At 40.3% G+C, this 24,431-nt stretch overlaps 2 protein-coding genes across 9 annotated transcripts in view; one reads left to right on the forward strand and one right to left on the reverse strand.

The window, feature by feature from the left end:
• The window catches only part of PSME3IP1 (proteasome activator subunit 3 interacting protein 1), a 45,916-nt gene extending 34,402 nt beyond the window's left edge, over positions 1–11,514 (reverse strand). For 2 of the 7 annotated variants that reach the window (XR_014298166.1, XM_082676641.1), the window contains exons 1-3: positions 11,294–11,496; positions 919–1,060; positions 323–421 (exon numbers count right to left, since the gene is read on the reverse strand). Coding sequence is in view for 6 of the 7 variants with exons in the window: in XM_082676641.1 (XP_082532767.1) it covers positions 323–421; positions 919–1,045 (226 nt within the window). In the remaining variant the exon portion in view is untranslated. Of the gene's footprint in view, positions 1–322; positions 422–918; positions 1,061–1,460; positions 1,533–7,756; positions 7,779–11,230 lie in introns of those variants that run through there. The other 5 variants (XM_082676643.1, XM_082676645.1, XM_082676646.1 and 2 more) reach the window with 5 other exon arrangements.
• A 259-nt stretch (positions 11,515–11,773) lies between these two features.
• Positions 11,774–24,431, forward strand: part of RSPRY1 (ring finger and SPRY domain containing 1) — a 46,668-nt gene continuing 34,010 nt past the window's right edge. Inside the window, exon 1 of one of the 2 annotated variants that reach the window (XM_082676365.1) lies at positions 11,774–11,898. The gene's annotated coding sequence lies outside the window, so the exon portion shown is untranslated. The remainder of the gene's footprint in view (positions 11,899–24,431) is intronic. The other variant, XM_082676366.1, reaches the window with a different exon arrangement.

Here is a 24,431-nt window from a genome sequence, read left to right on the forward strand (position 1 = left end):
AGATACTTCAGGGGATTAGAAGAAAGAATTTGTAAACACCAAAGCTTTTGGATAGATAACATGACATAAAACCAAGGCATCTCTCCCATTACTAGATATTAGCATAAATTAAAATGGGTATCTTGAGTTCTAAACAAAAATGTTCAATGTGGTCTAGATGGTAGAAAGTTGTCTCTTTTCCACCAAATGAGCATCTACAGACAATTTTATCTAAAGATAATCAAGACAATTTCATGGCTGGTTAGTAAAAGTGTTCACAGGGCAAAAGTGCACCAAAAAGGCCCTGCAGAGTCCCTTGGACACTGTGTTTTCTGAAGCTTACTGAATTTGAACTGTTCTTCATACTCCTGCTGCTTCCTATCTTTCTGTTCCTGCAGCCTTTCATATAGAGACCGAGGGTCATAAACCTCCTCTGGGCATTCTGAAAGAAAGGGAGGGGAAAAATACATACTTTAGAATCCTTTCATATTATTTTGGAATCACAAAGGATTTTAAAGATAAAGTCAAGTCTCTGCATGATCTGAGGGCAAAGATAACACAAAAATAGTACAAAGTCCACAGCTTCCCTTTGGACCTCAGAGAGGGGCCAGCAGTTCTCAAAGCCAACTATCAATGTTAATAGGGCCCATGGCTTGAGACAGTTAACTGGATGAGGGATCCACCCAAACCCTGCATGGTAGCAGCATTCTCAGCTGTTCAGATCCTGGATCCACCTGAATAGATGGAATAGACTAGCAGAATCTCCTGGAAGACAGTGTCGCAGAGTGGAAAGGGCAAAGATGTGAGGACCCTGGTTCTGCTCCCAGCTATGGAGGCCTTACATAGCTCCCTTGAGCCTCATTTTCTCCACTCTAAAGCGAAGACATTAATACCCACTTCGCAGGGTTGTAAGGATTAAAGGTCTACAAGCCTCTATACCTTCTGGATCTTCAGGTTTTCGAACTTTCTCCCATTCTTCTTGCCTCCTTTTGCGCCGTTCATCTAATTCTGCCTCAGACACAAACCTCTTTTTGATAACAAGGTTACCATCATCCCCTCCATCCATAATGGAACAATCAGTCTACAAAAAAAACCAAAAAACAAAAAACCATTTCGAGTGAGAACTGCAATTAAAATTCTAAAGAGAAACAAGAAGATTGAGCTCTGTCTCCCCCAGCAATAGACTACCTCAAAACTCCTTTCAACCTTGAATTGAGAAATCCTCAAGCAGTTTAATTTACAGGTCATTGATGAAAGCACATGATTACATTTTCCTAATGTATCAAGTAGTTTTATCAACATCTATGTTATCTACAAACTCAGCAGAGGACCTGGAATAATTCTCATGATATGCCACAGTAAATCTTACATTCCAGATTTGTCTCTGTCCCTCTAATATAGACAAATTGGCCTCCTGGGCACCCTGACATTGTTCCTTCTCGAAATTCCTGTTTCAGGGATATTACACCACCTTGATTCACCTGTTTTTATTTCCAAGTAGATTCCAAAAGGAGAAACTCGGATATTCAAGGAGCCTTAGAGATGAGTCTAGTCCGTTCAGCAGAGAAGTGATATGCCTAGAGGCACACAGACCACAAGTGGAGAAAGTAAGACTAGAAGAACCCAGATCTCCCCACTTCAGGTTCCATGTCCTCTGTACTCTACTAAAATGACTCCTCTTTCATCTCTTCCTGACCTTCCTCCCTGTAAACTCCAAATCTGCCCCACTTAAGATTCTATCCTCCATCCTTCTTTTTTCTCATTCCCACAATGACCTCAACCATTTTACGCACTTTAGGCCCAGAGAAGTTAGGTCACTTGTCTAAGGTGATAAAGGTGGTGAATGGTGGAGCTGAGAATCAAATCCAGGCCTGAGAGCAAAAATTCATACTCTTACCCACTTCACCATACCCCTTCCCAGAAACCAGGGATCCTCCTTGAGAAGAAGGACATGTCAATTTCAGCTTTCTTCCTACATCAAATTCCAGTGCTGAGAATGTTCATGAAACATTTTTCTCTAGTAAAGACGAAAATGGAAACTGAGAAAATAAATCCAAACATGCAGAACAAAAGAATAGTCTCCGCCTAAATCCTACTGTTGAAGTTTAGTTCAACGAAACAATGAGAAAATTTTTAAATTTACTAGAAAGAAAACCAAATCAATTGACAGAAGCTGTTGTTCCCACCTAAAGCCCACAACCTGGACACTTTTGATTTAGCATTACTTAGCATTTGATTTAGCATTACAGACAGAATTGTTCTGTCTCTGTGACCATGCCAAAAATTCCTCAAGTTCTGCATAATGACCTCTTATGGAACAAGAGCCAACATTTTCTTAAATCTCTCTGGCAGAGGAAACATCAACTATGTAGAACTCTAATGGATGGGAGAGACATATTGGGCCCTCAATGTCCCCTCTCTTAGCTGTAGCTCTCCTTTCTCACCCTAAATTGGCTGTCCTCTCACCCTTATTTCCTGGTAAATAATTCAGAGTGCAACGGGTCCTTATAGTCCACCTCAAACAATTCTCCATCTGACAGCAGAACCCACCATCCATACCCAGGAGATTTTCATCCAACCCATACTTTAAAACTGTACTCCCTTCCAGGCAGCTGACTCTGAGCAGATCTGACTGGTAGGATAGTTCTTCCTTAAACTGAACTGAAATCTGTCTCCCTATAAATTCCACACACAGGTTCAATCCACTGGGACTACACAAAAGGAGCCAAATCCCTTTTTCAACATGACAATGCTGCAGTTGTTTGAAGACAACTCCCATTTTCCTCCTAATTTGTCGCTTTTCTAAGTCAAACATTTCTAGTTCCTTTAATCTTATAAAATAGAGAAAAAAGTGTCTCAAAGCAGTGAACTTAACGAATTGCATATGATTTAAACCTGGTAAATAAATTTTAGGATATGGTAACGCAACTGGTATGCCATTAAATGCATCTCTTCACTCTCGTTACACTTAAAAAATGAAAATATTAATACTGAAAGAACTCTTCTAAAAGGCCAAAATAAAAACCTAGAATCTTACATGCTTCAATCTAAATAAGAATTCAGACTCTTAAGATTATTCTTATAATGTAAAATTAAGGAAGTAAAACCATTTAATTTTCATAGCCTGTTGACTTTTTGGAAAAAGAAGAACCTACGTTCACTTAACTTTAACAAAGATCCCTGAAACTCAAGGGACAGAGCCTTTAGGATACATGTAAACAAGCCTTTAGGATACATGTAAACAAGGGTTTGGATTTGAAATGGAAACTCTAGAAAAATAAGAATCTTCCCAACATTTATCAATTACTTTTGGGAAAAGACAAATTTATGGGATTCCAAGACATTCTTACTCTCCTTTTCATCAATCTTTTTCTCAAAAGTGTTAGAATTCGGGACTTCCCTGGTGGCGCAGTGGTTAAGAATCCGCCTGCCAAGGCAGGGGACACGGGTCCGATCCCTGGTTCCGGAAGATCCCACATGCCATGGAGCAACTAAGTCCGTGTGCCATAACTACTGAGCCCAAATGCCACAACTACTGAAGTCCGCACGCCTAGAGCCCGTGCTCTACAACAAGAGAAGCCACTGCAATGAGAAGCCCGCACACCTCAACGAAGAGTAGCCCCTACTCACCGCAACTAGAGAAAGCCTGCGCACAGCAACAAAGACCCAACGCAGCCAATAAATAAATAAATAAAGAGATTTTTAAAAAAAGTGTTAGAATTCAATTTCTACCCAAAGAGTTTAGCCTGTGCTATTTCCCCATCTTTCATAAATAAGGACAAAATCAAGGATCACCGCTGGCTAATGAAAATGAAAACAAGGCAGAAACACACCAAAAAAAGGAAATTTAAAGACAATGGATTTAGAATTTGACAGAGAAACTCTACTTCTCTCAAAGGGTTGACTTCCTGAGAAAACACTCACACAGTAAAAACTAATCAACACTTGTAAAAAATCTGTTCTTTATTTTGTTTTTTAAATAAATTTATTTAGTTAGTTAGTAGCTTGTGGGCTCCAGAGCACAGGCTCAATAGTTGTGGCGCACAGGCTTAGCTGCTCCGTGGCATGTGGGATCTTCCCAGAGCAGGGCTCAAACCGGTGTCCCCTGCATTGGCAGGCGGGTTCTTAACCACTGCGCCACCAGGGAAGTCCAAAACTCTATTCTTTAAAGCTAATATAATCCTGACATTCCCTCATTCCCAAAATAAAACTAGATGGACACACCTAATTATAATAAATTTCTGTAAGTTTAAAAGGGCCAAGACTAAACCATAGACTGCTTTATCTGTCTCTTTCTTCAATTTGCACATCTTCTGTAGGTCCTCATTTCCTGGCACTTCAACTACTGTTGTTCCCTTCTTGCCTTCAATGCCACCAGTGGCCCTCTGGCTAATTAATTTTTATATTAGGAGAGGTTAAAGTACAGAAAATATTCATGAATAAGTGGTCATACTCCTGAGTATTCTGGATAATATTCAGAATATTTCTTCTCCAGAAATATTGTCTTTTCAGAATTCAAAACTTCACTGTCAATAAATATTGCCAAGAAGTCAGCTTAACTTCAAGACACCTTTCACTACAACCTAATCTAATTCAACCAATATATAACAAATACCTTCTGTTGCAGTCTCCTTACAAGAGGTAATGATACAGGTAATGATGAAGACTATAGACTCTGAGATCAAGAGACCTCGGTTCTGCCACTTACAAGTTGTATGATCCTGGACAAGTCACTTAATTCCTCTGAGCCTTAGTTTCCCAATCCACAGATTGCACTCACCAATGGGGATTAAAATAGTACTGCACAACTTATAAAGCTTTTGTGAGGATAACAAGAGAATTCACGTAAAGCACTTAGCACAGTGTTTGGCACCTGCTTAAAAATGCTTTGAAAGGTTTGCCATTACTACAAAGTGCTATGCTAAGCTCTGGTTATGGGAGTGAGAGAAATACTGTCTGCACTCAAGGAGTGCAGGAGAAATAAATCAGTGACATAAACAACCATGATATGTGAAGTGGGAAAGGGACCACAACAGAAATTAGGGAAAATGTACATGTATACATATTTGGTAATTCTATATTTCCCCTTTACTGTGGTTCTCTCTTTTACTGTTTATTATTAATTCAATTTAAATAAACTCAACATTGTGCTGAATGCTGAACTGTGTCCAGCACTGTGCCAAATTCTATGGGGTGATAAAGAAAATAAACTTTAAGAGTTAGTACTCTTGCACTAGTTAATACCAATAGTGTATGTAATGAATTACCAAAGTGAACAGTACAGGTAGGAGGCAGTAATGAAGGGCACAAATATGGATCAATCAAGTTTCCCAGGCTGAAAACCTGGGCATATATCTAGACTCCTTTTTCCTTTTTCCCTTACATGCCACCAGTCTCTAAGTTCTGTTATTTCTACCTCATAATGATCTCTTTCTAATTCATCCTCTCCTTTAAGAGTCCTTTCCTTTCTAATCTCTTCTTTGCAGGGCCTCATCTTGCATAAACTACTGCAAGAGCATTCCATTAGTCTCCCTGTTTCTCCTCTGGTCCCTATTCCAGCTATTTATTACTCTACTATAGCACTTACCCATTGTGTTTTACCATTTATGACTATTCCAACAGCTCTTTTTACTCACAGTGCTTATTAGCACAGTGTCTGCCATACATGAAATATAAAGACATACTTATTGAATAAACCAACCATGGAGAGGATTTGAAGAATCTGAGCAGGGGGGAATGCTCTCACATGAATATTCTTAGATACTGTCCAATGGAAATTATAGAAAATGGTAGTCATTAAACAAATATTCACCAAAGCGTCTTTGTCCCATAGGGAATTCTATTCAAACACTATACAACTTGTGCAATAGGAAACACAAGACCAAAGATTACATCACGTTACTATATTAGATAACTGACGTCTTCTTTAAGAATAACTCTTGTGGGACTTCCCTGGTGGTGCAGTGGTTAAGAATCTGCCTGCCGATGCAGGGGACATGGGTTTGGGCCCTTATCTGGGAAGATCCCACATGCCACGGAGCAACTAAGTCCAAACACCACAACTACTGAGCCTGCACTCTAGAGCCCACGAGCCACAACTACTGAGCCCACATGCCACAACTACTGAAGCCCGTGTGCCTAGAGCCCGTGCTCCTCAACAAGAGAAGCCACCACAATGAGAAGCCCGTGCACCGCAAGGAAGAGTAGCCCCTGCTCGTTGCAACTACAGAAAGCCCGTGCGCAGCGATGACGACCCAACGCAGCCAAAAATAAATAAATAATTTATTTTTGGAAAAAAAACAACTCTTGCTACTTTCCTTTAATTTCAACTGACTAAAAAAATGCTCTCACACTAAGCAATAAATATTTCCCACACAAAGCATTTTTCTCTGAAGAGTCCAACATTCACTGACTGTTTATTCTGCATTAGAAAGGTGATGAGTACCCACAACTTACCTTCTTCTGGAAGTGGACAGAGAAACCAGAAATTAAAGTGTCTATTTCAAATTCCTACAGCCTATCTAAATTTTCACAAGTCTCTTATTTTCCTCTTTTGTTTGCTAAAATAATTTAAAACAAAACACAAACAAACAAAAGCCCAGGGGTCCGGGGATCTAATTATAAAAATTCATTTAGGGATGAAGAGGATTTACATTGAGAATGCTTATTTTGTCCTTACTGTGTTTAATTTTAGAAAGAATAAATGCTGCCAACTTTCCTTTACCCACATAGCTTTTCTGCATGGCGACTCAAGTTTAATTATCAAATTAAACATTACATTATTTTTAAAAGGATTATTTAAGTTCTTCAAATAGGGAATTCATGGAAAACCAAAACCATGCCAAAATCACTTTGTCCCAACTTAAAAGTTTCAAACTGATGCAAAGAGTTTTCAAATTTGCTTGACAGCCAAAGAAACAAAGTTCTTATATTTCAAGCTGAAGTAAATGTTAAACACTGCACTACTGTATTTGTACTGGAGACTGTAGTATTTAATTTCCAGGTTGGTGGGACAGCATGGACTCATACATACCATGCTATACAAGTTTTAAAAAACAAAACTTACATTGCTGCTCCCAAAATAATTGCCATTGCTGACCTGAAAATTATTCCATTTAGCTCGTGCCATGATACAAATTAATGAGATCTGGTTTCCTATGGAACTGAATTTTGTGATGGCAGACTACCTAAGTGTTTACATCACTAGCCACCATACCCTCCTAATTTCTAACATTAGATACACTGTACGTGTAAAAATACACCAGGGAGGATCAGATCTCTGTGTTACAGTGTTCTAAGGCTTCCCTTTGGGGAGCAAAAACGATAGGCCTATCCACTTTCTTTCTGTCAGTAAATATATTTAAGTACTGCTCTTCCAACATTTTTATCCTGATGTTCAAGTCACACGGGATTTCAAAATGCAGGACAGCAACTAAAAGGAATTTGCCATCTGGCAAACTCAAAAATATTCCAAATAAAGACTGCTTTCTGGCCAGGAGACACTTCTACCAAGCTACAGCAGTTTAGATCAAGCCAACTTTCCCTGTATTATAAAACTTCAGGGACTTCCCTGGTGGTGCAGTGGTTAAGAATCCGCCTGCCAAGGCAGGGGACACGGTTCTATCCCTGGTCTGGGAAGATCCCACATGCCACGGAGCAACTAAGCCCACGTGCCACAACTACTGAAGCCCGCGTGCCTAAAGCCCGTGCTCTGCAACCAGAGAAGCCACAGCAGTGAGAAGCCCGCGCACCGCAACCAAGAGTAGCCCCCACTCACGGCAACTAGAGAAAGCCCACAGGCAGCAACGAAGACCCAACTCAGCCAAAAATAAATAAATAAATAAATAAAACTTCAGAGAATGACAACTACTAACAGAGAACACTTTGTCAGCACTTATTATTAGACAAAGTAATCCTTAGTCACTGTTCTAACACTGAGGCTTATTTAACCTACTCCACTAGCAAAGGAGACAAAAGAATCTCAAAATGAGGGTACACCATAAGCAGTGTAATTCATATTTAGAATGTTTACTATAAAGAGCAATTTGAAGTAAACTTCTGGTTGTCTAGGCATCTAAAAAACACATGAAGTTAAAAGTTAAAAAAAAACCTAAATATACATTTATCTTTCCACAGCACAAGAACAAAATATCATATGTGCATTTACCCTGAATTCATCTATATCCACTGGAAGAAAAAAAGAGAGAACTTAAATATTGGTTCCCTTAGCTGATTCTCAGCTCCGCAATTCATGTGTGCCTCTCAGAGTGTAAACACTTCCCTCACTACGTGTGATTCTAGTATTAGTTATATTTTTTTTACACATTGTGATTCCTAAATGCAAACCAACTACTTCACCTGGGACTCAAAGGAAGAAAAACAGCATCTGTTTCAAAGCCGGAGGAAAATCTGGCCATGCTGGAATTTTGCTGCACTGGTATACCTACATCCAACATGGTGCCTCCCTAAAAGTTTTTCGAGGATAGCTTTGATTACACACTATTTTACGATCTGGGCTAACTCTGGAACCTAACCCGCATTAAATCATACTCCTTCCCACCCCCACCCTCCAGGCTTTATGTATCTCCTAAGGCCAAATTTAAAAAAGAAAAAAAAAGGTTTTACATTACACCAATCATACAAGGCCCACTAACTCCTTCAGCTGTATTTTTGAACTAAATCTTTACAGGGAACCTATTATGTGCAAGGCACAGTGCTAGGTAGTAAACTGGCACTACTTTTTAGCAAGTGAGGAACTTGCACTCAATAAAAGAGAGAAGGTTGGTACATGAGCAATTTAAGGAAGTATAGAATGAGGTTAAATGGTCTCAGAGAATGGAAGTTAGATAAGGAAGACTAGGAAAAAAGCACAGGGGAAGCTTAATTTTGCAGCTATGACACTGCACAGTGAAAAGTGGTGGAAGTTTTACATATATTAAGAAAAATAATCTTTAACTCAAGTTTGCCTGAAATGACATATTTCACACTCTAAAATCAAAATCAAAGGGGGCCTTCATTTCCAGAAATAGTGGGCTAGGTAATTGAGACCAATCCCCTACCTCTATGATTAGTAAAACTGGAAGAATTTTTTAAAATAATTTTTAAACAAATAGAAAAGCTAACAAGATGGTAAAGAACTTGGCCAAAAATCCAAGACAAGGTGAAAACCAGATTAAGTCCAATATTCAAACTGGTTTTCATCCCAAGGATTTCTCTGATCTTGAAAATTGAAAGTTACTGTTTTGGTGCCCTTGCGAAGCAAAACTCAAAAGCAGGGAGCCCACCCAGGGTGTGCAGAGTCTGATAACCAACCACCTCTTTCTCCATCTTAATCTGGTACCCCAAAGAACTACACCATGAAGGTAAAGGTGAACTGGTAAGAAAAAAAGCAAGAATAATGGGTAACAGAAACAGACTCAAAGGAAATTCACATTCCCAAAGGAATTTACACATATAGATTACAAAACAACTATGCTTACCATGTTTAAAGAAATAAAAACCAAGCCTCAAAATTAATAGCAGAGAATAAGAAACTGTAAGACAGTGGCATGGCACATTTGAAAAGAAAAGAAAAATAAAACTTCAGTAACTAAAACATGCAATAACTGAATTTAAGATTGCAACAGATGAGTTTAATAACAGGTTAGAAGTAACCTATGAAAGAATTAATAAAGAAGAAATTATCCAGAATATAGTACAGAAAAATAAAAAGAGTAAGAGGCATAAAGAAGAGAGTGAAAAGGTCTATGTTAAATCAATAAAGAAGGAAGATAAACAACGGGGCAGAAGCAATACATGAATATAAAATGGCTGAGAATTTTACAGAACTAATGAAAGACACCAATCCACAAATTAGTAAGTGTAATAAACACCAAACTGAACAAAAACAAATCCATAGTTGCATACATCATAATGAAAATGCAGAAAACCAAAGACAAGGACAAAATAATCTGTAAAACACATTCTATAGTAAAAAGTGACACAGATCATATTTGAGAATTAAGACAAAGCATGTACAAAAGGTGATTAACAGTGAGCACACTGAAATTGTTTAATTTAGCTGCCACGAAGACATAATTACACACAACTGAGTCTATGGCTAAACCATGCACTTAAATTACTTCATTTACCAGATACGTGGTTTTCAATTTCTGAAGCAGCAGCTTGATTCTAACCAAAACAGCAAGATTCTTAGAAGCTAAACACTGTTAACCAAGTAAATGGTATTGACATAATTCTTCCTTTCTTACAACCACGAAGAATTTCTCACCTGAGGCACCAAGACCTCAGGTGAGAAAGATAATTGGGTAGCCTCTGCTTTCAGACCCTTACAAATTGTTAACCTCGAGCTCTATTTGAAAGACTGTACAAGCTGCCTTTACCTCAGCTCAATTGCTTGTTATCAAAAAGGGGCCTACACACTAATTCCTCTCAAGTGTTTCAAAAGCAGTGCCTTCCAAACCATTTAACGGGGTCCTTGTTAACAAAGCAATAAGGCACACAGCTGAAAGAATTATCAACAAATCTTACCCAACAGCTGGTACACAATAGGTCATTGGGAATTCTGACCACCAGACCCGCACTTGGCTTCCTGGGTCCCACCCAACACCCCAGTCCGACTATCTAGGGTGGGGTCCGAGAATATGCATTTTAAAAGGGCCGCAGAAGCTCTTGTTTTCTACTAGTTTAAGAACCAGTGCTCTGAACGCGCACTCCCCCTTTCCCGCCATGCGCACTGACATTCACCTGGGCCAGCAACTCTCAAACAAGACGCTTCAACCCGCGCGGTCTTAGTTTCCTAAGTTTTCTGCAAAATGAGCACACCGGTTTGTTTTCCATTAGAAGAAAATGCACTGAGCACATCTACTGGTACATGGTACATAATAAATGTTTCTCCTCCTGCACTAATTCTGTGACTCAATCATTTCCAACCAGGCACCCCCCACATCTCCCGAGTAGCCTGGAGCCGTTCCAAGACGTTTGGGATAGAGCCCGCTCCTCACCTGGAGCCTGGGTGGCCCCACCTGACAGAAAAGGTAGAGGGGAGCCGACTAGAGGCCCAAAGTCCCAGGACCCCTTGAAAGGGTCGGCATCCTCCTCCACAGGACCTGAAGGCATTCTCGCGGGCTCCCTCGGCTTCCCTCAGGCTGGGCCCCGCAAGCCCCAGTCCCCGGTTACTCAGAACACTGGGCGAGAGAGCGGACTGAGGGCAGACCTGGCCCTAAACCTCCCATCAAACGCAGCCCCTCACCTCCGGAGCGAGGAAGCCGGAGCCCAGGTCTCGCTGCCTGGCCAGGGCCCAGGCCGCACTCACCTACCAGCGTGCGGGAGGCGAGACCCCCTCACCTCGGCGGCGCCCACCCCAAAACGCCACCGCAAGGGCCGCTCGCTCTTCAGGAAAAAGAAACAGAAAGAAAGTAAAAACAGAAAGAAAGAACGAAAATAGCCTTTGCTTTTATATTTCTTTCGACCCCGCCGAGCTTCCTTTTCCTCACCGCCACAACAGAGCTCCGCCCCCCTTCCGGCAGCGTAACCCAATCCGCACCTCTCCTCCTCCGCAGGAGACAGATGGAAATCCGGTCCTTAGAAAGCTAGCGGAAGAGACTTGATTGGGCCATTCACACGTCAGCAAGGGGATTGGCCAGCTCCCTCCAGGGGGGCGGGCCGAGTGGCGATGTCACGTGACGTGTTACCTGAAAGCTGATTGGCTTTCAGGAAGAGGGATTGCCACCGAGGAAGGGGCGTTTCCTAGGGGACTGAGGGAGGGCCTGGGCGGTACGAAGCGGGGGTGGGCCCAGCACGTAATGGCAGCGCCTTGGCCTCGCGTCCATCTTTACCGCTCTCTCGGACCTGTCACAAAGGAGTTGCGCCGTCGCCGCCGCCGCCTCCTCCCTCGGGTGGGCCCGGGAGCTGGAGAAAGTCAGTGCCGCAGCCCAGTCACGCTGCTCCGGGAAGCCCCTGGGGACGCGGAGCGGGGGGAATCCCAGGGCTGGAGACGTCCGTGAGGGAGGGGAACAGCCGCCCGAGTCTGCGGCGGAGAGACCGGACTGGGGCCGGGGGAGGTTCCGAGAAGGGGCCTGGGAGGGGGTGGCGTTGGGCAGAGCCCAGGAAACAGCCCAGAGGTCCTCCAGCGAGGCCCGTGCTGAAGACGCTCGGAGAGGTTTCTGGAAGAGGGTGTTCCCCCTTTAGGGGGTTCTTGACCGAGGAGGTTGTTGGGGATCGCCTTTCTGAGGAGGCCGCGGCTAAAGGGGCCCAGGTGAGAAGCAGGTAGCTCCTGGGAGGCTGCTGATATTTAGGAGTGCTCCTCAGGGGTGCCCAGGGTGGAGGAGGTAGGTGGGAGGACGCTTGGGGAGGGTTTCCTTTTGTGGAGTTTGAGGTTTAGGTGGCACGAGTGGGAGGTAGACCATAGCCGGGGAAGCTTAGACGTGCCTTAGGGTCAAGAGACGCCTCAGAGAGAGAGGCTAGGAGTTGGGAGCCAGAGCTAGCGGGTTCTACCTCGGAGGCCCCATGTGACAAATGGGTAAGGGCCTGGAGAGAGGGGATTTGCTGCGCGATTCCGGGAAGAGAAGACCCCCATCCATAGGAAAGCCTGGGTGGGGAATAGTGAGAGGGAAGCGGGAATGGCAAGCGTTTTCCTCTCAAACACAGGATTCAGCCGCTTCTGGGTATAGTGCAGGTGGAGTGGGGGAAGTCTGTCCCACCAACACGCCCTGCGTGACTCTAGATCAGGCTTTTGTTCTACCTGCTACCTCAGTTTCCCTGTCTTTGGGGGGCGGTGGTAGAGGCAGAAATAGTCCACTGAGACTCTGGCGTTCTATCCTGTATAGCTGTCTGAATGAGGTTGCTCCCCCTGGAGTGTTGTACTTTGAACTTCTAAAGGTTAGAAGTGTCTATTTAACTGACTGAATAGAGTCCCTTGGTTGTCCAGGCCCCTTACCTACCATCTCCTCCTCCTTAACCTCCTTGGGTCTCTTCTGTAAAATAACACAGTGTGTGAAAGTACTTTACAGACTACAAGCTGTGTGGAAGTAAAGTATTGTGATTCTACCATCGAAGGGGTTGCTGTTGAGAAATGAAAGTGAAGGCACTTTCTAAACTGTAAAGCAGTATGTAGATGTAAGGGATTAGCATTTAATACACTTGTTGATCACCTATGGAGTGCTGGAAGTCATATTGTACCGAAAGCTTCAAGGTTTACAGCTTTGTAGGTCATATAATTTTAAACCCATGATTTCAACCCCTGCTTAGATGGGGGTAGAGGGATTTCCAGTTTTGCTCCCAGAGTTTTAATTTACTTTGAACTTCTGATGGTACTGGCAGAAGATAACCCTATGATATAATCTTTTCCTTCGGGAGTTTTTTTTTCTGACAGCTGAAATTTTCTTGTAGGTAATTTGATCTCAATATTGTAAACTACCTCCCCTTTCCCCATATATATGTATTTGTGGCCTTTGGATGTCTACAGGTAGTGAATATCATGTTTCCTCCCTCAGTTGTGATTTTATAAATGAGACCTCCTCTTTTTTCCATGAATACTATGCCTTCCTGTAGTAGCCCCAAACTATAGATTATGAGGCGCATTAGCTATTGCTTTTATATTTCTCTTCCACAGTGGTTTTTTCTACTTTTCACCATATATAGTTTGCATTTCCTGGGGTGACATCTTGCCTTGTAGCTCCCTCTGTGAGGGTATACATACTGTGCCCATGTCTGACATTTTCCTAATTTTTGTTTAGTTGCATTTGTTAGAGCTGGTTTAACAAATATTTAGTAATTTGTGATTTTTGAAGTTTTTTTTTTAAAAACAAAAAGCCGACTTGAACTTCCTGTTTTTCTAATCTTATGTTCCATGAGTCTTTTTTGAAAAAATCACTGTGGTGATTTTGTGAGCTTTCTGGTTCCCAGGGTATATGTCGTCCAGATCTACTGCTTAAGGTCTGTGTCCTGCTTTTGCTGTTTTCATTATTTCTGTGCTCCATGATTATTTTTACGTTATTGACTGTAGGAAGTGTTCCAGCATACTCTATGTGGACTTTTTCTGCTTTGTCAGCAAAATAACTTTCCAGTTAGTAAATTGGCCAAGAATCAAGAGAAAATAAAAACTTAGCATTTTATGTAGTAGTATGTTATTCTGTAGTGAATAGGGGAAAACAACAACTTTGAAGTATGTTTTGGCAAGAGTATAATAAAAAAAAAATCATTGTGTGTTCCTAAAGTGAATTTATTACAGTCTGTTTCAACTCATGAGCTTAATTCGGTCTATCAGGAATTGCCTATGCTTTTCCTAATAATGAAGTAATTTGTTATAATGAAATGAGAAGTCATTTTGAATTCTTTAAAATACAACTCTCTTGGACAATCTAGTACCCATATAGTTTGAAAATTATTAGGAATTCTTGAGATGGTAATCACTATCACGCTACTGTTTTTTTAAATTAATATTTTTTTTGGCTGTTGTTGGGTTTTCGTTGCTGCGTGCAGTCTTTTCTCTCTTAATTGCGGCAAGCGGGGGCTACTCTTTGTTGCAGGGTGTGGGCTTCTCATTGAGGTGGCTTCTCTTGCTGTGGAGCACAGGCTCTAGGCACGCGGGCTTCAGTAGTTGTGGCACACGGGCTCTAGAGCACAGGCTCAGTAGTTGTGGCACGCAGGCTTAGTTGCTCCGCGGCATGTGGGATCTTCCCGGACCAGGGATCGAACCTGTGTCCCCTGCATCCGCAGGTGGATTCTTAACCACTGCACAGGGAAGTCTCACTATTACGCTACTTTAAATTGGAAATTTTCTGGTTTGTGGTGGGATTCTTGTAAAGTAGGATGTGACCGTCACAGGGTTGCAAAAGTAAGTGAAAAGTCATTAGGCATCACAGACAGGAACCACGGTAGAACAACGGTAATCTATTTCAAAAGAGTTATGGCCGGGGAAGGGTGGGTAGTAAAGTATCTATTTAGCTTCTCTTCAAATACTTGGGCATTTTTCAAGGCATTTACCATTGAATTTGGATAGTTTTTTCCTGGTATGCAAGTTAGAAAATTAAAGAACAGAACAGTTATGAAGTAATAAATGCCATAACTTGGGCCACCAGCTTAGGAGGAGACTTTCACAACTTTTAGGAATGCAAAAAAGTGAATATGTGCCCTTTGGTTTATCTGTTCAATAAGTTGGCTTTTGATATAGTTTTCTTGCCAACCTTTATGATTAGAAAAAGGTACATATTTGTTATATTTTACTCTCAGTGTCCATTCCAAAAGGGAATGCTTGCTGGTTCAGTATGTGAAAGCATGTTTAACTGTAGATAACTATGATATATACAAGGCTAAATGAGATAAAGTTATCTAATAGTGATAAGCTCTTAGAGAATATTCCCCTTTCTCCCTCCCTAAGCTTTTGAAAACTAAGAATGCACTTGAGACAGCAAAGGATTGATGCACTCCTTAAGTTTGTTAAGGAATGAACCCTGTATGTAGCTTTCTTATTGCTTGAAATTATAGTTTCCAAGCATAATTTCATGTATGTATATATACATCAAGTAGAAGGTTTTGAAATACCTTACTTGGCAGGTTTATTATTACCTCAGCTTAATGTTTCAGTGTTAGTTTTTTTTCCTTACCCCTTCTACCTCCTGAAGAATTAAGTTTCCTCATCTGTGCTCCTTTAATGCAATGATTCTCAAAGTATGGCTCCTACCTGGCCCCTCTCCTTTTTTTCAATTCTTATTGCTTCATAGTTGTTCATACCTACCTATGCCTAAAGGCTACTTATTAATAACCTGCCAAGTAAATTATTGAGGATTACTAAAACATAATATTCATAAACTAAAACTGGCACAACATTTGAGTTTACTGTTATCTCTAATACCTTTTTCTTCCAGGAAGTACTGTCATGGGAAACTTGGCACCAATGCAAAGCTTCTTACATGTCATATGCAGAATGGGGATTCCTACAATATTCAGGAAGGGATGATGCTTATTTGGGATGCATCATCAGTATTGTCTCAAATTGATCTCGGTTTTTCATCGTGTTTCCTCTTTATTTTTCATTAGAGTTACTGTTAGCTTCATCTTTAGCAATTTAATTTATGGACTTTCAGTTAACCTTTCACTGTGTGGTCAGGGATATTTGTACCAACAATATTTTGGCTTATTTAAGACATGAATGTGTTGCAGTGCAAATATAAATCCTTCATTCCTCTTTTGCTAATGCTGATTTATACAGTCACCTAAAAACTTGCTCCTGTGGAGATACTTGAATGTTACTAAGTTCCTTTTCCACTGGAAGAATGGGGGAGCGAGAGGCCTCCTCCTAGTGAACCTGACACTATATGCATGGGCTTCTGTGGCAGGTGCTATATTATGGGTTGGGCACTCTGTGTTGTCTGTCCTTCATCCCTTTAAGAAGAGCACGAGGGACCTTTTTTCATCTTTGCTCTGTGCCTGGCATATAAGCATTAGATTCATATTTATTGAGTGATGTTGTCTCAGCTTCTCAAAGAGATAAATATTTTTTTACAGATTTTTTTAACATTTTTATTGGAGTATAATTGCTTTACAACGGTGTGTTAGTTTCTGCTTTATAACAGACTGAATCAGTTATACATATACATATATCCCCTTTACAGATTTTAGAATAAACTCACTTAAAATGCTTATTGAATACCTGTTAGGTTCTGGTAGGTATACAGTTGAGAGTGCAATTGAGTGTTTTCAGACACCACTTTAAGTGGATCTCATTAAGGAAAATGTTGCTATTCATACTGTTTACACATTTTGTTTGCTTTTCTTAATAGCAAAGAGTTTCCTATAACAGAAAAGTCCTTTTCCTTCAGATTTGTTAATCATGTATGTGTTTGAATGACACATCTATATTATTTCCTGTTGTTTGGTCTCCTGGAGGTGAAAATCCCAAACAGCATGGAGTATTACATTTGTTTTTCTCCTCTGTGTGGTAGCCATCATTAGCACTTACCTCATTTCTTTCTTAGCATTTCCTTTTTGGGTCCAAGGCAAATTTTTCAAACTTTGAGACCAGACAGGGATTATTCATTTCTCTCTTTTTTTTTTTTCCCTCTCTTTTTTACTGTTATTTGCTTCTGGAAATCCCTTACTCTGTCCTAGCCATAAATACTCCTCTAACAGTTCAACCAGAAAAATTATCTACTTTTACCTCAAAGATGTACTTTCTTAAACTAACCTCAGTGCATAAGAGAAATATCAGAATCATTCAGTGCTTTTCCCAGACAACTTGAAGGTTACAATGCAGGGGATAAGAATACTCTATGTGACTTAAACCTCAAGTGCCCAGTGCCACTGCAGACAGTTTTGGACACCTGGACGACATGTAAAAATATCTTATCAGAGCTGCCTTTCCTTTTGGGGGAAAAGTGAAGTTCCAACCAAATATTTCACAATCTTTCACTTCCCTTTCCCCTGAATATCAGATACCTTAGAGTCTAGAGACAAAAAATGCTCTTGTTAAAATGTCTTTAGGTGGTTTCTGTTTCAACTGGCAAGTGTAGTCTTGATATACAATACACCGTTCTTATCTACTTTGCTACCAAAGAATCTTGTTGCCCTCCAAGTTTTCCCCATTTAAATACAAGAAAATTGTGGTCATTGGGGCGTCCTGCAGGATATTTTAAAAGCAAACATATTTCTGGGTGAGTTTCCCTATCTTGATAGGGTTTGAGTTATACAGGTATACGCACTAGACAAAGTTCAGCACATACATGCTTAAGACCTGTACATTTCATTACATATAAATGTAACCTCAAAACATATTGAAGTCCAGTTAGTGATATGCATACTGAATTTTTTAGGGGGAAGTATACTGATGCCTTTGAAATGCATCAAAAAAATAGGTGGATTGATGATGGATAGAGATGTGTAGAGATGTGATAAAGCAAGTATAGTAAAATGTAAATGGTAGAATCTAGGTGCTGGGTATATAGGTGTTCACTGTAAAATTCACCTTTGCTATATGTTTGAAATTTTTCATAATAAAATGTCCGAGGGGCATAGTGAACACTAGAAGCTATCACTTGTAATGCATTCACTGTCTTAGGGGAAAAATCCAAAACATTTTCTAAGGAGAGAAAATCATTAATATTTCCAGTGTATTATATATTGTTATTGTTCATGCTATACAATTTAGCCTTTGAGTGGTGGATTGGAAAAAAGTCCTGCATCCACTGTTTTGGAACAATGAGGTAAAGATGACAGCAATAGTAATTTTATGCCCAAAGTTTGGTTTTTCTTCCTATGGTCATTCATTTAACCAGCCTCTCCTGTCTCGGCAGCACAATCCTGAAGTCTTATTTTCAGAGAAAAGAAAGTATTCTTAAAGTCACTGAGCTGTATTATGGTTGAATGCAAGCAAATATTTGAAGAGATGAATCATTGATTCCTGGACCATTTGTTAGAGAGGGTTAGGCCATTTGGCAGATGTCTCTGTGGTGAGCTGTTTATGATGGTAGAGGTCTGTGTTTTTTGAACCAGACCTCACTCCTTTAACACTAAACTTACTGAGAGCCCAAGTTTGTTTTTTCCCCCTCTCAGAGCGGCTTTAAAACATATAAAATGTAAAATTAATAAATCATAAATGATATAGAAATGGAAAGAATAGTCTTTACTTTCTTTTTTCAAAGGGGGAGGATAAAAATAAATATTACTACACTTCAGAGAAGTAGATTTGCAAAGGAAAGGTTTGTAATTATGCCCTTTTAGCAAAATAGTCATGAACAGTGTAATGATTTAAAAAGCATTACCATTTAGATGGTAAGAAAAGTATTTCTTTTTTTTAAATAAATTTATTTATTTTTATTTATTTATTATTTTTGGCTGTGTTGGGTCTTCGTTGCTGCCTGCAGGCTTTCTCTAGTTGCGGCGAGCAGGTGCTACTCTTCGTTGCGGGGCGCGGCTTCTCGTTGAGGAGCACAGGCTCTAGGCGCCCAGGCTTCAGTAGTTGTGGCTCGCGGGCTCTAGAACGCAGGCTCAGTAGTTGTGGCGCACGAGCTTAGTTACTCTGTAGCATGTGGGATCTTCGTGGACCAGGGCTCGAACCCTTGTCCCCTGCATTGGCAGGTGGATTCTTAACCACTGTGCCACCTGGGAAGCCCAAGAAAAATATTTCTACTAAGCAATGGCATCCAGTGGTATCACTATCATGAAATCAGTTGATGATTGCCACAGCTGCAAATCTGATAATTGTATATATTTAAATTACGTGACTAGCTTTTTTTTTTGGTTTCAAAACTGACTTGACCATCTAATGCTAAGTAGTCTTCAAACTTAAGGTGAAGTATATAGGTATTACAAATGTGTTGCCTTTACATAATCTCTAGTCTTACTCATTTTCCATTCCATTCAGTCTGTCAACCCTTGGATAACATTACCCATAAGCAGGGTACTGTCTAGGTCCAGTATGATGCTTCATAGGATGGATGTGGTGGGAAATACAGGGAGCTGTTTCATTGTGTTAGTATGTACTGTACATGATCACTAATGGATGTAACTGTTTCCTAATGGTTATTTTGGCTAACCTCACCAAAAGACTATGTTCAAAGATAGTCTCAGTTCATTTTTCTGGAAAAGGAGATTAACTTTTTAGACCCCAGAAGAATCACCCTTTAGTATTTCAATTTGTCCCTTCGTTCAGTCAGGAAGTCCTGCCTACGGTGCCAGTTTCTGTGTTGGGTTCTATAGCACAGTGATTTCCAGACCTGGCCACCATCAGAATCACCTGGGGAGCTTTTAAGGAAACACTTGCTTGGGCCACATCCTAGAAATTCAGATGCTGGCTATTTGGAGTAGAACGAGGAATTTGGATTTTAAGAAGTACCTAAGTGACTCTAATGCCCATCACCTTTGGAATTATTAAGCTACAATCTTTTCCAAGGTTCTTTGTCTAAAAGTATAGATAAGTAATAATTATTTCAGTACAGGGTAGATGAGTTCTATAAAAGATGAGTTTGTTAGTTATCTTAGTGCTCTTAATTAAGACAGATCTGATTCCAGAGCCCCCACCTCCCAGGTTATCTGGTTACTTCTGATTAGCTACCTGCTCATTTTATAATATATTGCATTTTGGGATCCATTTTACATGTTGGGCACTGTGCCATGTATTTTACATGTACTATTTCATTTAATCCTCATAGAACTACTATGAGGTGTAAGAACTATTACTATCTCCATGTTTTTTGTTTTGTTTTTTTAATTTATTTATTTATTTATTTTTGCCTGTGTTGGGTCTTCGTTACTGTGTGCGGGCTTTCTCTAGTTGTGGTGAGCAGGGGCTGCTCTTCATTGTGGTGCGTGGGCTTCGCATTGCAGTGCTTGTTGCAGAGCTCAGGCTCTAGGTGCACAGGCTTTAGTAGTTGTGGCGCACAGGCTTAGTTGCTCCGCGGCATGTGGGATCTTCATGGACCAGGGCTCGAACCCATGTCCCCTGCGTTGGCAGGCGGATTCTTAACCACTGTGTCACCAGGGAAGCCCTCCATGTTTTAAAGTGTGTCAGTAGTCAGGATAATTAGAATGCATATTTGGAAATATTGCAGGGCTGAGACCTGTGCCCAAACTGTGTGACTGCAAAGCCAGTGCCCTTGTACTGTAGGTGGCCTCTGGCATCCTGTACAAGATCTGTACATTGAATGTTCCTGTCTTAAAACAATGGTCTTTGGAAAGTGGGCCACATAATGCTTTTTGGAATGAGATAAAATGAAGCTGTCTAAAGTGTAATTGTTTAGCTTCACTACCCAGTCTTTTGCCTAAGGTATTCACAATTTAGTCTCTGAGAAGTGTCATAAGTGACAGCCATTTCCAGATGAAAAGCTATACATTTTTTAGTGCTGAATAAATCTGAAAGATCATACACTTTGTTCACTTATTTGTCCTGCTTTTGGCTGTAACCCTCAGAAAAAAATTAAAGATAACAGCTCTTATTTTTTCCTTGTATGTTTCATAGTCTTTGCTTTGAAATGCCTCCTGGCTTCTCCCCCCTAATTAACTTATTTATACCTGGTCTTTACAGATAGTCCTTACAAAAGAGTCTTTGGTTTTAAAATATTGAAAATACTTGTATTTTTTTACTCCATTTCCTTCTCTGACAAATTTTGTAGTTGACATCATTTTCTAGGTCATTTAAGGAAAATGACTCTTTTGGAAAAAATTGACCTGAACTATACTTGAGTTCAATTTGGAAATAGAAAAAAAACAAAAACAAAACAAAACAAACTCCCACTACATTTAATTCTCCTCACCTCCAAATTAGTCAGATTTTTAGAAATACCTGTATTATTGGATATCTTCCATTTGCTTTGAAATATACTAAATGGAAATCTGCATGGATTTAATTATTCTACATTCAGTTTAAATAAGCCTTAGCAAAAATATTTGGATAGAATAAAGTTTAAGAATTTGATGAGGACACGGGGAGGGGGGAAGGGTAAGCTGGGACGAAGTGAGAGAGTGGCATGGACATATATACACTACCAAGTGTAAAACAGATAGCTAGTGGGAAGCAGCTGCATAGCACAGGGAGATCAGCTCGGTGCTTTGTGACCACCTAGAGGGGTGGGATAGGGATGGGTGGGAGGGACACGCAAGAGGGAGGAGATACGGGGATATATGTACACATATAGCTGATTCACTTTGTTATACAGCAGAAACTAACATACCATTGTAAAGCAATTATACTCCAATAAAGATGTTTAAAAAAAAAAGAATTTGAGATCCAACAAACTTCCTTCCTTCCTTCCTTTCTTTCTTTCTTATGCATTTATTTTTTAATTAAAAAATTTCATCCATTTGGAATTTTCAAATATGGCTTATGATACGAATCTCATTCCCCTTACATGGATAGTTAGTTGTATCCTAACAGATCATGTATATATCATGACTCACACTTTTCCACTGGTTTTTCAATGTCTGTAAACTTATTTTTAACCCACTGTTTTCCTCACAATCACTCCCAACATTGTTTCTTGTTAGTTATTCTAAATAGCTCTACAAGTGTTAGCATTAAACTGTAACTTTATAGGATCCCCTGTTCTCTCCCCTTCAGGGCTTTGTTTTCTGAGACTTGATCTCACCTTGACATCCTCAAATCATTGCCGATATTTTTAGTACCTGATTTGTCTCCCTTCCTCAGGTATGCCTTCTCCAATTTAATGTGTCATGTTGGATTGAATCTACTGTTTGCATGTCATGTCCATCCCAACTTCCATACTGATTGCATGGAAAGGTTCTGGAGCTTTAGAGAAGCCAGTGGAATTCCCTCCTGCTCTGATAACATTGAGAGCACCTCCCCAGAAGATAGAGCGTTCATTCCCAAGTAGAGTTCCCTTGTATCAAATCTTGGACCACTACATTCTGCCATCCGCAAAGTATTAGCTGGCTTAGCCACAGACGTTTATAGACTATTGGTTAAGAAACTATGTTAATCCAGAGTATGGATTTCTGTACAGCCTTAAACGGAATGAGGTCGTTTTATATATACTGGTATAGAAAGATGTTAAGGGGGGAAAAGCAAATCATAGAAAATATGGTGATGTTCTAATTAATTTTTTTAAAGCCAGTTCGTAAGTACATAATAATAGGTGTGGAAACAGATTCATGAAGCTTTTAGCAGGGGTTACCTCCAGGAAGGGAATGGGCTATGAAGAAAGCCTTTCAGAAAAGAGCAAAAGACCTTTGCAGCATTTAGGTCTATAAAACGAACATGTATTCACTTTTTATGTTTTTTGGTTTTGTTTACTTGTTCGGGCCGCATTTCGGCATGTGGGGTCTTAGTTCGCTGACCAGAGATTGAACCTGTGCCCCCTGCAGTGGAAGCACAGAGTCTTAGCCACTGGACCACCAGCGAATTCCCTCTCACTTTTTATTTTTTAAAAATCACCAAATGTAAAATAGCTAGTGGGAAGCAGCCGCGTAGCACAGGGAGATCAGCTAAGTGCTTTGTAACCACCTAGAGGTGGGATAGGGAGGGTGGGAGGGAGACGCAAGAGGGAGGAGATAGGGGGATATATGTATATGTATAGCTGATTCACTTTGTTATAAAGCAGAAACTAACACCATTGTAAAGCAATTATACTCCAATAAAGATGTTTAAAAAAATCAATGGATGTTGTAAAGCAACTATACTCCAATAAAAATTAATTTTAAAAAATCAATGGATGAAAAAATTTTAATCTAATAATTTAAGATTTCAAGGAAGTGACATTAGCTAAGCTACTGCCCAGTGGCAGGCCTGCCAGAAACCTTGGATTCTTACCTCCTGTCATCCAAATTGTTCTAGCAGTGCCTCCTCTGTGAACTTTCTTGTGAGAAGGGCCAACGCATCACTTTTTTTTTTTAACCTAATGTTTGCTGTCTGAGATTTTACCACTTTTTTTTTTTAATTTTATTTGGTTGTGCTGGGTCTTAGTTGCAGCTCTCAGGCTCCTTAGTTGTGGCATGCGAACTCTTAGTTGCAGCATGCATGTGGGATCTAGTTCCCTGACCAGAGATTGAACCCGAGCCCCTTGCATTGGGAGCACGGAGTCTTATCCACTGTACCACCAGGGAAGTTCCAAAGCATCACTTCTTAAATGTTGCTTTTTGGTCTTTCTCAGAAACCAGCATAATTTATAAGATCAACAGAAATTTATACCAAGGACCCTTTAAAAGAGTTATTTCTGATTTCTGTCTCCTTTTAAGCATTGAAATCTCTTGGTTATCTACCCTCTGGAGGGAATTATATACCCTGGCCCCTGCAGTGATGGGAATGGTATGGTATTACTTCCACTCTTTGCTGTTTTAGAATGTGTTCTCTTTCATTTATTTATTTATTTTTAATTTATTTTTGGCTGTGCCACACGGCTTGCAGGATCTCAGTCCCCCAACCAGGGATTGAACCTGGGCCACAGCAGTGAAAGCGCCGAATCCTAACCACTAGACCACCAGGGAATTTCCACTGTGTTCTCTTTTAAAAGGTTATTTTCAGCTGAATCCCTGCATCATATTCCTACCTATACTTCAGTCACATCCTTTAAAGTACAACCTCCAAATTTTGAACACAGCCTGACTATGTTGGGAGAACCAGGAACATCTGTCATATTGCTTGGCTCAGCCATTGCTGTCTTGGTAGTCTGGAGGGAGATAATGTCTATCCATTGCCTCTCCTCTCTCCTCTTCTTCCCTCCCTTCCTTACCCTGTCCCTCCCCCTCTCTACATATTAGATTAGATTAAATATTATATATATATTTTTTCCCTTCCATTTTTCCCCTATGAGCAGTAATTAGACTGGGCAAATATTTAAAAGAATTTACTACAAATCTGTCCAAAATAACAGAAATAAGTTTTCTCTTGTTTCTGATCCCACTAAATTATTTTATTTATATCTATTTCTGAGCCAGTGCTCAAGATATGAGGATGTAATTATAAATAGCCAAATGTTGAGTAGAGACTACCAGTCTCTAATCCT

This window comes from Grampus griseus (genome assembly GCF_964374135.1).
Source record: "Grampus griseus genome assembly, chromosome: 19".
NCBI lineage: Eukaryota > Metazoa > Chordata > Mammalia > Artiodactyla > Delphinidae > Grampus > Grampus griseus.